The sequence below is a fragment of the Python bivittatus genome, unplaced genomic scaffold (genome assembly GCF_059951505.1).
Source record: "Python bivittatus isolate LINGU-HERP-01145 unplaced genomic scaffold, Pbiv_v1 ctg000050_np1212, whole genome shotgun sequence".
In the NCBI taxonomy this organism is placed as follows: domain Eukaryota; kingdom Metazoa; phylum Chordata; class Lepidosauria; order Squamata; family Pythonidae; genus Python; species Python bivittatus.
Genome location: NW_028277033.1, coordinates 5,721,887 through 5,738,153, shown reverse-complemented (window position 1 = coordinate 5,738,153; position 16,267 = coordinate 5,721,887). Strand labels below are relative to the sequence as shown.

Genomic DNA, 16,267 nt, shown 5'->3' with positions numbered 1-16,267 from the left:
CTCCTGATATTACAGGTGGCATTGGATAATTCTTCTTTTTCCTGATAATTCAGCATGTTGCGGGTCTTTCGATAAGAGTTTTTAAAATCTATTTCACAGTTGTTTCTAGGAACACTGATGCTATGCCTCATTTAATTGTTTCCTTTGTTGTTTTGCTGCAGCAAATTTAGTTTTTGTTTGCACTTCTGTGGTAGGGAGTTAAGGGTCGGGGCTTACCCTTTTAAACCCAGTAAACCTCCCAAAAGACACTCCCTAAGTGGGTGGCATGTAAGTGTTGAAAATAAATAACTACCGCAAATCTCGAAGTGCTCTACCGCCAGTTCCAGATTTACCCTCTTCCCCCTCCCTGCATTTCAGCCTAGAATGCAGGTCCCTAAGAATCCCACCAAGCCAACACAGTGAACTCAAGAGCCATTCTCCTGGTTATTAATTGCAATTAAGAATCCAAATAGACAAGTTTTTACATGCAGGGGAAATGTTGAGTTTTCTCTTGCTTGCTTTCATTGTACTGATGATGGACTGATGACAATTTTACTAAACGTTTAGCTCTGACATTTGCCTAAGGTCCTCCCTCCCTCCCTCCCTCTCATAGCCCAGTCTCTGCTGCACTCTCTAATACCGACAGCTCAATGTATTTTTACCTGGCCCATAAACGAGTTTCCGGAAGTTGGGAGCAGACTGTTGCTGCCTCAAAAAGGCTTCAGCTGCCTTCTGGGCAAGGTCTTCCTTCCATTTCAGAGCCCCTGAAAGGGGGAGGAAAAAAATTGTTCCTTTAGCTGAATCAGATTAAACAGTCAATGATTTTCCCATTTCTTTTAATGACACTTACATGAATATGTCACCTAGGAATAATAACTTCATTGCTGAATGTTTATTTGAGCATGTTTTCTTAATCTGAGCTACAGAGCAAATATGTATCTCTACTCAGAAGTCTCACTGTGTTCACCAGGCTAATGCTCAAGTAACTGTGCATAGGATCTCAACCTTACTTTCCTTGACAAGTAAAGAAAAAGGCAAAGTAACTATGGAAAAATATAAAATAGCCACCAACAGTAGTGCAACTGAAGAATGTTTTTCATAAAACATTTGACCTGGTGGTCAAAAGTGATAAAATGCTTGGATAACACCGTCAAAAGGAAACGAGTAACTGCAGTAAAACGTAATGACAAGCATTTCAAGAGATTCATGTGTACATACCAACTGTTGCTGAAGAAAAATCAAATGCTTCTTCATATCCATCTTCCTCTTTCAACAGATCTTCAACATCATCTTCGTTTTTCATAAACGCTGAGTCTTGTATCTTCCTGCCCGTTCTTTGCAGCTGGGTCTCTTCCTTATCCGACCCTTCGAGGTCAGTATCATCCGCTGATCCGCCTTCCTCTTCCAAGGATGAAGGTCCATCTAAATCTGATCCTGGTGCCCCTTCAGCAGTCCTGTTCCCAGCATCTGTGGAGCAGGCTGCGTTTTTAGCTACCTTTCTTCTGTTTCTCATCTCTTGGTCTCTTTCACAGTATACAGGTCTACTAAACTGAGCTACATTTCTGGCAGTAGGTTCAGAACGGATTGTCTCCTCTTCCTCTTCACTTTCTTGTCCACTTTCATCAGCCTCTTCAAGGTCATTTTCTTCTTCTTCTTCCTCCTCTGAACTCTTCTCAAGATCATCATCGCTGTCAGCAAACACTGGCAATTCTGTTAGCACTGCATGTTCAATTTCTTTTTTACTCTGCTTGGAAGATCTCAAAACCAGATTCTGGTGTAGAAAATTATTGTCATCTTCTCCTTCCTCATTATTGCCACTCTGCCCCATGTCCTCCTCCATAGACATTTCCTCCTCCTCTTCCTCCTCCTCCTCCTCCTCCTCCTCCTCCTCCTCCTCCTCTTCACTTTTGTCTTCATTTTCAAACACTGCTTTCCGACGCGTCCTCCCAGTTAGCGGGTCTGTTTTCTTTTCTTCTTTAGGCATTGCAAGAATCCTTATCAAATATAAACATTTAAAATCTATTAAGCATCAAGTAAAGCTTCATGAACCCTTCAGGAACAAAGACAGGATAAAGCACTTGACAATATTTTAATTGACCCTAGATAAATAATCCAATCCTACCACCTGAGAGCAACCTTTACATTGGTGGGGCAGGTTGGTGGATCTTTTCTACCCAAACAGAATAGCCAGCAGGGATATGCAAAGTACCCTGTTCCCAGAAAGGAATATTTAGTGAATCCCTAACCTCCAATACTGTTTCAGGTACAAACATCAACAGTGGATATGCAACTTGGTTATTGGTATTAAAGCTCCATGGAGTCAGACCATCAGGAAACTCCTCTGGCTATATTCCTTTCAGACCCATTATGGAAACAGAACGTCACTGAAATGTTCTCTGAACTGTTCCTTTCCATAATCAGCAACTGCCTTCTTGGCTGTGAATCTATTGCTTACCTTTCATTTTCAACATCCTCCGTCTCTAAAGGTTTGGAATCCATAAAGAGAGAGACTTTGCTAGAAGCCATCTTGGCATCGATGGTGGAATGTGCAGAGATGAGGCTCTGGACTAGTTCATGATTTGGCCTTTCTTCCTCCTGATAAATCAACAGCATTTCAGTAATTATTTTCTAACTTCTGTTTGATTAAGTTATTTGCCACAGCACTATTTTAGCAGCCTGTCAATAATCACTGAATGTTTCAGTGAATGTAAAAGGTTCGACAGAGGAACAAAAGTAAATTTAATTCTCACTTTATTTAATCTTCCCAAAGACCAATCAAACTTTTAAGGAAGAAAATAAAGCCCCTTTTCAACAACCTGACAATGTCAGATATTAGGCAAAAGCTACAGAGACCAATCCAAATTTCAGAATCCTTGCTATTACTACTTTGGTTCAAAAAACAGGTGACTGGTTAGAGCCAATTTTTCCAACACAAGATGAGGATGACAGCAATTAAGCAATTGCTTAATTAAGCAATTAATGAGCATAATATTAAGCCCAGAGCCTTAAACCGTACCTCTCTGTCTTGATGGGAGTGGCTTCCCCCAAGATCAATATACACGGCATCTTTGTCATACACCAAGCCCCCAACCCCTGAGAGTGGGGCATAAATCAGTTTCTCCTTCTCATTTAAGCATCGTTTCTTTTGATGCTCAGGAAGAGCACAAGGATCTGGCAGGAAACTGACATCGCTTACAGTGAAATCCCCGACACCTGATGGGGAAGAGATCCAAGAGAATCGCATATGCATCAAAATGGCAAGGACAGAGATTACGTCAGCAAAATCTTAAAGGGATTCAAAGATAAAATGTCTTACAATACTTAAGACTGACCACTAAGGCAAAGAAATCTATCAAATACTTATTGCTGATAAAAATTAGTTTAATTCTAATAGTTGGTTTCCTGCTACCAACATTCCTGAATCTGTTTCACAATTTAAATAATCTGTTGATATAGATATGCAGATACACACACACACACATATATATACATGCACACACACACAAACACACTTGTAGAACTGTTACCATTGTAATTTGCTTTACATTTTATATATGAATAGCTGTGAGAGCTGGATGGAGTTCTAAAAATGTAAAACAAATTATTTTGTTTGTCTGTATGTTTAAATAATTTGCATGGCCGCCCATCTCATAAGAGTGACTCTGTTACAATGGTGAAATTTCTACAAGCATAAAACAAAACTGCTTCCCTCAATGACTTCAAGGGAATAAAAAAGCTTAAACTGTAAAAAGAAATTTAGGCGTTTTGTACAACCAACTTCCTGGTCCACCAACAAAGCAGATGAAGCGATAGACTGTCTAAGAGTCTGAATGCAAATAAGAACCTGGATGCCTTAGGCAAGCCATTTGCAGATAACCCCACAGTAAAACCTTAATATTTGTCTTCTAGGGCTATACCCACATCAAAAATAATACAGAAGGACTTTGGACCTCAACTGAGCATTGACCATCTCGATCTGGGACTTGCTGGCTGGAGAATTCTGGGAGCTGAAGTCCACATGCCTTAAAGTCGCTGAGGTTGAGAAACAGGGGTTTATGCAACTCTTAAAAGTGACATCTTTTTTTTTTTTTTTCAGACTTGTATGGAAGGCTGAAAATAGTTGGGCTGCTTTAATGATCTGCAGAGAGGGGTTATGATGACATGTGATACTCAAAGCCCTTCCTCCAAATCATTTTCAAACTTTCCTATTATCTACCTTACTAGGAACCCAACAAGCTGCTTTTCAAAGCTAAGATCTTTTAAGGAGGCTTTCACGGCCGGAATACAATGGCTGGTGTGGGTCTTCCGGGCTGTGTGGCCATGTTCTGGAGGTTTTGTTTCCTAACGTTTCGCCAGCATCTGTGACCGGCATCTTCAGAGAGCAGGACCACAAACAGGAGCAGTTCTCTCTGTGCCCAGGATGATGTGACCCTTTTGTGGGTATTTATAGAGATCTGAAGGGGGGGGATTGGGTGTGGGGTGTGTGTGTGGGGTGTGGGGGGGTGTGGGGTGTGGGTTAACGAGTGGCTGCTTGTCAGAATATGTGTGTATCTTCCTGGGGATTAGGCAGGGTTTTTTCTTCTATTGAGTTGTTAACAGGTGGCTGCTGGGGGTGATTAGTATGTTCATTGTATGAACTGTTCACACGTCCTGGTGGTTGAGCTGAGTTCGTTGACCTTTTGCAGGCTGTATTTTTCAGGACTGGTAGCCAGGTTTTGTTGATTTTCAGACTCTCCTCTTTTTTATTGAAGCTGTGCTGGTGTTTGTGAATCTCAATGGCTTCCCGGTATAGCCTGGTATAGTGGCTGTTGGTGTTGTCCAGTATCTCTGTGTTTTCAAATAGGATTTTGTGTCCAGTGTGCTTGAGAGCATGTTCAGCTACTGCAGATTTTTCTGGTTGCTGTAGTCTGCAGTGTCTTTCATGTTCTTTTATCCTGGTCTGGATGCTTCGTTTTGTGGTCCCGATGTATACTTCCCCGCAGCTGCATGGTATGCGGTATACTCCTGCGGCGGTGAGGGGATCCCTTTTGTCTTTTGCTGATTTTAGCACTTCTTGTATTTTTCTGGTGGGTCTGAAGATTGTTTGGAAATTGTGTTTTTCCATCAGTTTTCCCACGCGGTCTGTGACCCCTTTGATGTAGGGCAGAAATACTTTGTTGGTGGGTGGCTGTTTTTCTTCTTCAGTCGCATGTTGTTTTCTTGGTTTGATGGCTCTTTTTATTTCATTCTTGGAGTAGCCATTCGCTTGTAGGACCCAATTAAGGTGGTTAAGTTCAGAGTTTAGGAATTGGGTTTCGCAGATCCGATTGGCCCGATCCATCAGGGTTTTGATAATGCCTCTTTTCTGACGTGGGTGGTGGTTGGAGTTTTTGTGTAGGTACCGGTCTGTGTGAGTGGGTTTTCTGTAAACTTTGTGTCCTGATTTGAGGTCTGGTTTGCGTATGACCAACGTGTCTAGAAATGGAAGTTCACCATGGAAAAAGAAATGGACGGTAATAATAGTAATGGACATACTAATCACCCCCAGCACCCACCTGTTACCAACTCAATAGAAGAAAAAACCCTGCCTAATCCCCAGGAAGATACACACATATTCTGACACCAAAACAAGCAGCCACTCGTTAACCCAAACCCCACCCCCCCCCACACACACACACCCCACACACACCCCCAATCCCCCCCCTTCAGATCTCTATAAATACCCACAAAAGGGTCACATCATCCTGGGCACAGAGAGAACTGCTCCTGTCTGTGCTCCTGCTCTCTGAAGATGCCGGTCACAGATGCTGGTGAAACATTAGGAAACAAAACTTCCAGAACACGGCCACACAGCCCGGAAGACCCATACCAGCCACCTTTTAAGGACTTTCCATATTCTCCCCAGGCAGGGAAGAAGATACTCTTAGAAGACTCTTAAATCATTCTTTGACAACAAAATATAGCAGCATGCAAAAATCTTCAATTCTACTCACCTGGCATGTGTATTTGGCTTTTGTTTTTCAAATGGGCTCCTCTTAGATAACCATAAAGTGAAACCTTCCGGTCACACTTTGGATTAACCCTAATAACCTCTGGATTTGTCAAATCTTCCATCCTGCAGAATGTAAGAATGTTAGAGTTAGAATGTTCAGAGAGGTGGTGGAAAACATTTTATGTATGCTAATCTGATACTACAAGTACCGTGCCTCCACCTAACCACCTGAAACTTTTAATAGTTTGTTTTAGAATCTATCGTTATCCTTGTTGTGAAAAGCTCATATACATTTTACTCAGACTCATATACATTTGCCCAAATCCTCTCAAGTTGCTAGACCCTAGTATGGGAATCATTTTTAACTCATCTTCATGCTATTAGCAAACATTGCCATTGTGCATTTTGAGTTTCTGTTTCAGAAAGTTTGAAACATATTTTGGGAAACAGCATACCATTTTACATAACTGAACAATACAACTAGAAATGCACATTACTTCCTGGAACATTTCACTTCCAAATTGTTTTCTGAAAATCAGGCGTAACAAATGAGGCCAACAGAACTTTGAGCTCTTTCAAAAATTTCCAGTTAAAGCAAAGATGAAAATGGGCTGTTCTCTTTCATAAGCTCTTACGCAGTTATTTCAAAATATTTCCCCCCATATATATTGTCATCTAATTTACACTTGCACTGGTCTCTTGATTTCTTTGTGTGGAATAAAAATGTACAGCCCAGTTCAATTTTTAAAGCAAGTTTAGGTGCTATGAACTCATACATGGGTGGGGCTCTTTCTGGCCAATTTATTTTGTGGCATAATTATGTAATCAATGTTTAAAAGTACAAGTACACCCATGATCCTGAATTTAGATTATATAACAACAATTATCAAATTAGGGGACACTGAAGACCCAGGAGAGAAGATAAAGATCATTTTTGAAAAATTAATCTACCATGCTGCGTACCTTCATTACATTATGTTCAAGAAGATAAAGTCCCAAGGATCATCAGATCCCTTAAAATGTCCTCGTCTAAACTCTGTAGCTAAGCAGAGTTAAGCCTAGTTCATACTTGGATGGAACCTCACAAGAAAATCCCAGAACCCTTAAAAAATCTTTCCAGAAGACAGCCGTGACCAATTAGTTCCGCATTCGTGCCTAGAAACCTACAAGGACTCAAGCTCAACTTGAGGGAGATTTTATCAGTCAAGTGGCAACACTTAGCCAACCTTGGTTCATCTCAAAAAGGGTCAGACTGAGTTCAGGAGATCATTACAAACTCCCAGAGAAAGGCAATGTCAACCCCTTCTGCAGGACACCAAGAAGGATGCTCAACCTAAAAGCACCTTTACCTTTTCAAATCAACCGAATCAAATTTCATGTTTCTCCTCGCCAATGTGTTACTTCTTGTAGCCTCCAATATTCCATTCAACAGCCAAAACAAACAAACAAGCAAACCCCAAATTGTACATCCCTATTTTAAAACACTTGGTTGACCAGGAATTTTATGTCATATGTTTTGTTTTTAAAAAATACAACAGACCTGAAGAACAAAAAAATCCATCAGCCTAAGTGAGTTGAAAGCAGCTGTACATGATTCTATTCCCAAGCCACCATCTCTCATGGACGTGGACAGACCACATGAGCACGATGGAATCTCCTGCCTCTTGCAGTCTCTGCAGGACCTTGCTAACTGCAAATATTATCTACTCACTTTTTATAAGGTAAACTGACTTTATCGGCATGCAGCTTGGGAGGATTTCTACTCTGGTCAGGATATAAACAATTTCACAACTAAGTACATTAACAGAAAATCAGCTATCTAAATTGGCAGAAATTGTGTAAAGTTTGTCATTAGGAGAATCTTCATTTACTGTTTTAGGCTCCTCATTTTTACTTATTTTTGGTTCTTTCTCCACTGTAGTATGCAAACTGATGATATTCTGGAGTTAATATGTATTAAATTTTACAGCAATCATATTGTGGCTTCCTCTCACTAACATTCACAGCAACTCCGCTTACATATTATATTATAAAACCTTTTTACAGGCAGTTCCTACTACATCTTCAAAATCTTCCCCAATGTGACAGGTACAGTGAACCACATTAGTTACTATGTTAACAAGATCCACATTTGAAATCCAAATTAAAACAATTAAATGGTATTGGTTCAAAATATTTTTAAAGAGAAAGAAGTCGAAACAACACCAAACATTATGGAGTATTGAGTGCATAGAGGTCTGCAGGGGGTCAAAAAATTGAAGGTGGGGGCCACAACCATTCGATCAAAGCCCGACCCTCCTTTTTACATGTTATGTGTGTAAATGCTCAGGGGCGGGATTTCAATTGCAGGGTTGTTGCTCTGCCATCTTGACTTTTTTGACCACCTCCCTGCAGACACATCTGACTGAGGGAGATAAAAGAAATTACCTGTCAACCAAAACATAGGGATGAGTTGTCTGCCAAGTAAGGGGACGGAATTTCATCACAGAGATAAACCGCCCCAGGTTGTGGATTTCCTGTTTTTGATATTCTCCATGCACCATCCCGGACAGATAGAACAATTTGGCACCCTAAATTTAAAAATTAAATATATTCATAGAACACATGTATTTTAATGTAACTGAAACAATATACTACAGTTAACTGCTTTTCTATCAAGAATGGGTTTTTTTCCCTGAATACAGTGTTAGTTTAATTACCTGCTACAACTCGGTTGCATAGCATGAAAATTTGTTACTAAATACAACTAAATGAATAGCAGGTAGATGACCAAAACAGTTAAAATAGCATTCAGTGCTGAATTCCAAACCTTGTTCTCTTTTATGGTAATCTGCAATTTTAAATGGAATTATGCAGTTACAACACCTCTTCGTTCTCTTTCGTTTTTGAAACATTTCCCAGTTGCTTATGCAAAGTTACCGCAATATCATACCTGATACACTTCCGTCCAGAATCGATGCTTTAATCTCTTTTTGGTCTTCTTGAGCTGTTTGTTATTTTTGAAGCTATCCAAGTGCGTAAGAACACCCATGATTTTGGGAAAACCATGTACCTGACAAATGTTCAGAAATTCAAACGTTTCCATTTCGAATCCAAAACTGGCATCAATAAGCATCAAAGCCTGAGAGAAAAATTGGGGGGAAAAAAACCTTGAAAAAAACTATTGTACTCTGCTTTTTTTTTCCTTCTTACTAAAACTTGCATAAAGACCTGTTGGCCAAAGCCACAATACCTGGTAAAGGTCAACTTTCATGGGCCTATCTGTTGAATGCATTGGTATAAAATAAAATTAGATTTCCTTTTCTTTTCTCTTCTTTCTTATCCCCTATCTTCAATTCCCTTTGCTTGCCTCACACAATTTTTCTGCACTTTGCATAACGTTGCTTATACCCAAAAGGATCAGCATAATAGATCTGTTCATAGAAGGAGGCCTGGGGGTGAAATGGGTTTTCATTGTATCTCCTTTCCCAAAGGGAAGAGTCACTTAAATAATGATCTGGCCTTAATTGATAGGACTTTTCTAATTATTAAAACAAAACAAATCATTGTGTTCCAGGTTTCACCATATATCCCACTACTAATGGAATCATGCTACTAAGAAGGTTATGGCAAATAAATTGTTCCAACTGGAAGAATCTGGAATGGAAAAAGAAGAAGAATGTCCAACATATGGATGGGGTTAGATGCCACTATTACGGACCAATAACCATATTGAATTGAAGGGTGTCTTCTTCACAGAGCAAAAAGTTCAAATGCAAACCCAAGGCTATTCTCAATGTATTTTACAACAGAGTAACTGCACCTTCTGAGAGTAAGTATGCCTAAAATCACATATAGCTTCATTAGAGTCCAGTTCCAGGGCAACTGAAAGTTAATATACTAACGTAAAAGATGTTATGCTTCTTCAATCTAGCTTTTATTTCGAGGAAACCTACCTGTGTCTCATTATATATTATCACACTTACCAGATCAGCAACTTTGGCAAGATCAATCATTACATTAATATCACATCCACATTCAATTATGGTTAGCCGACGTTTTTTACCTGTCCACCAAAGGCAAGAAACAGAACAAGGAAAATTATAATACTTCGTTAAAAATAAAAAAAAGATTGCAATCTATCTTAAATAGACAGATTATATGCAGGACAACTTTTTTTTTTTATCAGTCAAGTGATGCTTTCCTTGGCGAATGGGTTTCTGGTTCAAATCAGTTATATTAGCTGTGGCTTACAAGAAAAGTAATCTGACTCACCAAATGCCTGCCCCACTTGAGAAAGTTGATTTCTGATCGTAAACCAATTATAACCACAGCTCTACCTCCTCCGGATAAAGTACTCTAATTGAATAAGCTACAAAGCAGAGGGTAGTCTAGTTACCTACTATATCTTAGTGATTTGAACTGTGGTTAACCCCAGAGATGAGCAAAGAGTTTTGAAGTCAAAGCATTCTAACTTCCAAGTTTCCCATCCCAATCTTAACAGAAGAGTTCTGGCTTTGGAATAAAGTTTCCAAATGTGAAGCAGGTAGAAATAGTCTATTCCAAAGCCAGCCCACTTCCAGTAAAGGTAGAACACCTATGCTAACTTGGCAGCCCTTCCAGTGAAGTTGGAATAGGATGTTTTTAGGCCAGATTTTGACCCGAAAACAATCTGTAGGCCTCTACTTAGCACTAATGTTCTTTCAGAGTAGAGCTAAATTGTCAATGTCTAAACTGAGGGCAGTTATCAAAGCAAAGTACAGAGATGGATTTTTTACCTGATACAATGGTTACAGGGCCTCGGATTTCAACTAATTTCTGCCTTGTGAAATTCTTAATGAGGCATTTTATCAAGGTGCTTTTCCCAACTTTTGGAGGGCCAACCACCACCACCACCACCGGAGGTGGTTCCAAGGGAGTGCGATCAACCACTGGAATATGATGTTTTTTTGTTTTCAAATCTTGGGTCCTGTTTTAAGAATAAGGATTATGTTTGAGTTAAAATATAACCAAAATCATACAATTATGACTACATTCATATGTAACAATAGGCCCTGATTTATTACTAGAACCAAGAGAAGTTTCCAAACGTTTTCACATGCAAACCCCGCCCATCCACTCCATGCAAAGAATATACTACATACTCTAATCTGGAAGTCAGAATTTAACAATGGCTGATTCATTTTACAATGTTTTAATACTGATAATTAGATTTCATTAATTTGTGGACTTCTTTGGGAGAAACTGAAATGCAGCATATGATCAAAAACATAGACTTACAAGAGGCAACTTATTTTTATTTAAAGTATTTTTGCCCCTTTTTTTACCCCCAAAATAACCCAGAGTGGCCTACATGACATCAAAAATAATACTCTGGGGAAAAAACTGGGGCTCTCATTCTTACATTACAAAGTCTCAGAAATAACCTGCCATTCAGATGAACCTTACTCTGCAGGAACAGAGAATACAGAAATGCAGAGACAAATACAGAAAAGAAACACCTTAACTGGATTTGTTTAGCTCAATGATTAGTGTATCCTTAAGTCCCATCCTTTAGCAGGCCAGAACAGAACTTCATTCCATCTACTGAGTTTGGGGTCCAGTCACATTCCCCAAAATTATATGACGCATCCTTGGGGTCCTGCACACTGCTCCGGGGATCGGTGGGGACGCATCTCAAGCTTGGACCCAAAGCATCCTCCCCCGCAAAAGGTCTTCATCTACACAATTTAATCTCTCTCATGGGAGTATTGTGCTGTAAAGCATGGCAGATTATAAATATAACCAAACATAGGCTTTGTCTTGTGGATATACTAAACAGACCTTATCTGCTATAACCCAATTTGCCATCCCCACCATAGAACACTATTTGAAGCCAGTAACAGCAGTATTGTTAGCAGAACAAATCTAGTTGTAAAGAGACCTGTGGAATGTTCTGGCCATGCGGACTGCGGACTGGACCGCAAAAGCTTTGGGGTTTCTCTTCCGGGCATCCTCTTCATCTTCAATTCCCAAGTCTTTCAAATGACGCTTCTTTTTCTTGCCAGCCTTGGGCCCACCGTGTTTCTTGTGATGTTGTTTTTTGCTGCTCTCCTCCATCTTTCCCCCAGTGCACAGCAACCGCGTGAGGCAAAAGACTTGCTTTTCACCAAGGTACTGATATAAAGAAAAGGGAAAAAAAAGTATATGTGATATATGCCATCATGCAAGCAATAGGCACATCACTTATACATAACAGACACGGCTTACAGAAGTCCTGATCTCTTCTGCATCTGTAGAAATAATCTTCGTTCTGTAAATTTTATAAATCAACAGAAGCCTCTGCAGCAATTTAAAAATCAAAGCAGCCAAGAGTTTTATTCAAACAGTTTCCAAAGTAACTTCCCCAATCATGCAATTTTACAATAGCAGTGTAAACTTTGGACACCTCCTGTGCAAACTCAGAAAGAAATGAGGCACGCAAAATAGCTGCTTTTACCTCACCTTTTACAGCATCCTTTCCCAACTCAGCATCCTCCACAATCCCAGCCTGTATGTTGGGTGAGAGGAGGGAAACTGCACTTCCACACTTAGGTTAGGAAGTTACTTGAGGACATGCAAAGGGCCATGTTTTTCTGCTGTACATCAAATTACTTTTATACCTACGTATATATAAGGTGTGACAAAAAAAGGGCCACGTTTTTCTGCTACATATCACACACACACACACACACACAAACATGGCCCTATAAACCAATATTTTTTCCCCCAAAGAAAACATTACTGTACTTAGAAATGTTCAAGGTCATGTGTCAAAGGAGTAAGGTGGTGTTCAGAAGAAAATGTGTCAACAGTTTATTACTGATTAGCCATTAGGCCATATCAGAATACAGAATATAAAACAAAACATTAATAAGACCTTATATTAAAAATAGAAGAAAAGAAATAAATTAAAGAAGAAAAAAAGATGCAAATCATATTTCTGTATCACCCCTACAATTTACTCTAATCAGATCCACATATGCAGATCTCAACTGTACTGTTTTGTTCAAATAAAGGGCCATGTGATATTTAATTTTTGAATTCTGAACACACAGAAAATATGTTGTTTTAATATAAGGATCCCAATAGGACATTCATCTAATGTGCAGTCCAAAATACTGATCCTTCTCTTTCTTATACAATTGACTTTTAAATAATATACATGTTATGTCTTCTACCTCTGGAGCTCCGCAAATACAAGTACATTCATTATAAGGGACTGGGTTAAATCTTCCATATTTAACCATTCTGTCCAACTGCTCAAACCTTGCTCAAGTAAATACCACCTTAAGATATTTGGGCACTTCTTTGTTTAAATACTTGGCAATTTGGAAGATACATTTGTAAAGGCTCATCCATTTCAGTGTGCCAACCTTACTAAGAGTAGCTATATCTTTCTGTGCTTCTATATCCAAGATTCTTTGTGCTGCAATCTTTTTAGCTTGTTCTCCAGAAACAATTGGACATGAGGCAGGGAGGCCACAGCTCCTGATATAATTTGTTCATTATACTAAGAGATTTTGTCTGCTCTAACAGACAGAGTTTTGGGAGTCTGTCAGTTGCTATAGCATTGATTTAGCCCCAATAATTATAAGCCCTGATTTTAGACAAAGAAAAGATTGTATGAATTCTCAATTCGGCTCTAACTGCAGCAGCTGAAGTCCTTTTATCCACACCCAGAATACTTCCTAGATGCTGTGATTGTGTTTGTTGTAATAGTGATATGTATTTTAAGCCCCAAACTTCAGCACCATATAAGAGGATAGGTGTAACCTTGACCTTGTATACTTTGATAATTGGGGCTAAGGAGCCTGGATAGCTATGATTTATTAATTTGAGCAGTGAGTTCATACGTGCCCTTGCTCTAAGTGAGATCCTTTGCTGATGAGGAAGCCAAGATCCGGTCTCAGAGAAGACTACCCCTAGGTAAGGGAAGATATTAACTTGCTCTATTGTCTCACCATCTAATAGCCATCTATGGTTATGATATTGTTTTCCAAAGACCATAATTTTTGACTTTGATTTATTGATGATTAGAGAATTATTATGACAGTAGGAGCCAAGCCTTCTTAACACCCTATGCAACTGTTATGCGAATACTATAGTAAAATCATATTGTCAGTGTATAGTAAGGTGTTATAATGCATGTTTAACGCCTTGGGCGTATACACTTCAGGACCCTTCATTAATCCTGGTAAGGTGTTAATGTATAGACTAAATAACAATGGTGCAAGTATGCACCCTTGTCTTACCCCTTTGTAAATATCAATCCTTCTTGTCATGGCTCCATTTATCCCAAACCGCACTCTCAAACAACATAAAGGGCTTTGATCAACGCCAGTAGTCTGGGTCCCATTTTGAGGACAGTCAATTTCCTCCCTCATATTTCTCTCTTTACTGTGTCAAATGCTGCACGGAGGTCTATAAAGGCAGCCCCGGTTGTTTCCCCATACTGGCCTATTTTGTAATTAGATGCTTCAAGACAAAGCAAGGGCAAGAAAACCGCAACCAACCGGAACATTTAAGGTACTTTGTATAATAAATTGTGTATGGGGCCTGATTTCTGGTACACCCCGGACAGAGATATAAAACCATAAATGAAGGATACTTTATGAAATTGTAAATTAAATGATAAATAGATGAAAACATGTTATTCACGTTAAAATGATAGACAGATAGATAGATAGATAGATAGATAGATAGATAGATAGATAGATAGATAGACAGAAGCGTGTTGTTCATGTCATCCCCTTTCGGCACGGCCCATCTTGCTTTTTCCAAAATGCCTGATTTTGGTCCCAGATCAGGGTAAGAGAATGTCTTTTAAATATGACAGGCATTTCAAAAGCTCTCTCAAAGCTGGCGCGGCCCAGACTAAGGCCAGCCCACCAAAGCACGAAGCCCGCCCTGTCGAAACACCACGTCCCCCCACCAGGACTACATCCCCCCCTTCTCCCCGGCATCCACAGCCCAACCCGCATTCACACAACGCGGTCGACACGAGTCAGCCTTACCCTCAGCTCGCTCCGGGCAGGCTCGGCTGCTCAGCTCCCTTCAGCGCTCCCCGCGTGGCGCCGCGACCGGAAGCGCCCGCCTCCCGGTCCGCTTCCTCCACGCGTCCCCCCGGAAACTGCGCTTCGCGGCTTTTCGTTCCGCGCGTGGGGGAAGATCATCTCGGTGACACCGGGGGAACCATAGCAACCGGCGGAACGCGAACCCAACCCCGCTGCTCGCGACTGGGTTGCGCCCTGCAGCCCCCTAGCGGTTTGATGCGGTATTACAGCCAGCTCAGATCTTGGTATAAGTATTTTTCAAGCTGGGCCACTTTAAGAGGGGTGGACTTCAACTCCCAGAATTCCCCAGCCAGCCATGCTGGCTGGGGAATTCTGGGAGTTGAAGTCCACCCCTCTTAAAGTAGCCCAGCTTGAAAAACACTGGTATGAGAGAAAAGCAATCTGTGCAGACTCCTGAGGCATTCACCTGAAAGGAGAGGTCCAATCCAGATGTGGAAGCTTTTGAATCCCCCCTTCCCCACAGAGACCCAAAAGGAGGTAAAGCGGGTGCAAGCTTTCCAGCTGTGCAGGGCTGTGGCGTCCTGGGATCCCCAAAAGGAAGGAGCAAGGAGGAACATGGACTTGGCACCACCACGAGGAGCCATTGCAATTTTATGCCCCTGGAACGGGAAACTAATTCTGCCATCTGTGCAGTTTTCTTGGGTGGATAAAAATGCCAAATCTAGTCTAAACATCTGGCCAACTGTGTGACCATCAGTAATAATGATTTATTGAACGTGCATGCCACCCAACTCCCAACAACTCAGGGTGGCCCATAAAAGCCAAAGAAATTACAACAAAATCAGTCAGATATTTTTTTCTTTTATTTTGCTGATTTTTATTATCTTTAGAACAAAAACGTGGCACAGGAAAGGAAAGGGAACTACTTCCTTTTCAGAAAGATTTATCTTAGTGAAGCACAACTAACAAAAAATCACATCAGTTTCATACAGGGGAAAACCTTTTAATGTAGGTAAAAACTACATACATTAGAGTGATTAAAGAAAACAGAGGAGAAAAACAAACTAAGAAATAAGATCCATGTACATAATATCCATAAAAGGTCAGTACAATCTTTAAACTCCTTAGTAAATCTAGGCCATACAGAAAAATATTGTTCCATCTTCTCATTTTCAGAATATAAAAATATTTCAAAAATTAATTACATATCTCAACATCAGAGGAATAAATTGCTTTCCTACATAAAATCATTCTCTTGGCCAAGTTCCAGACTTGGTAAAGCCAGAGTTCTCCATAATATACT

General features: G+C 40.1%; 1 protein-coding gene across 2 annotated transcripts in view; it reads right to left on the bottom strand.

Moving 5' to 3' along the window:
• BMS1 (BMS1 ribosome biogenesis factor) overlaps nt 1-15,057 on the bottom strand; it is a 31,490-nt gene extending 16,433 nt beyond the window's left edge. For both annotated transcript variants that reach the window (XM_007420747.4, XM_025167289.2), the window contains exons 1-11: nt 14,965-15,057; nt 11,853-12,085; nt 10,708-10,898; nt 9,916-9,995; nt 8,883-9,071; nt 8,378-8,520; nt 5,952-6,073; nt 2,996-3,192; nt 2,435-2,574; nt 1,198-1,973; nt 642-743 (exon numbers count right to left, since the gene is read on the bottom strand). In XM_007420747.4, the coding sequence (XP_007420809.2) occupies nt 642-743; nt 1,198-1,973; nt 2,435-2,574; nt 2,996-3,192; nt 5,952-6,073; nt 8,378-8,520; nt 8,883-9,071; nt 9,916-9,995; nt 10,708-10,898; nt 11,853-12,028 (2,116 nt within the window). In that variant the 5' untranslated portion in view covers nt 12,029-12,085; nt 14,965-15,057. The remainder of the gene's footprint in view (nt 1-641; nt 744-1,197; nt 1,974-2,434; nt 2,575-2,995; nt 3,193-5,951; nt 6,074-8,377; nt 8,521-8,882; nt 9,072-9,915; nt 9,996-10,707; nt 10,899-11,852; nt 12,086-14,964) is intronic.
• Between the last annotated feature and the right edge of the window lie 1,210 nt (nt 15,058-16,267).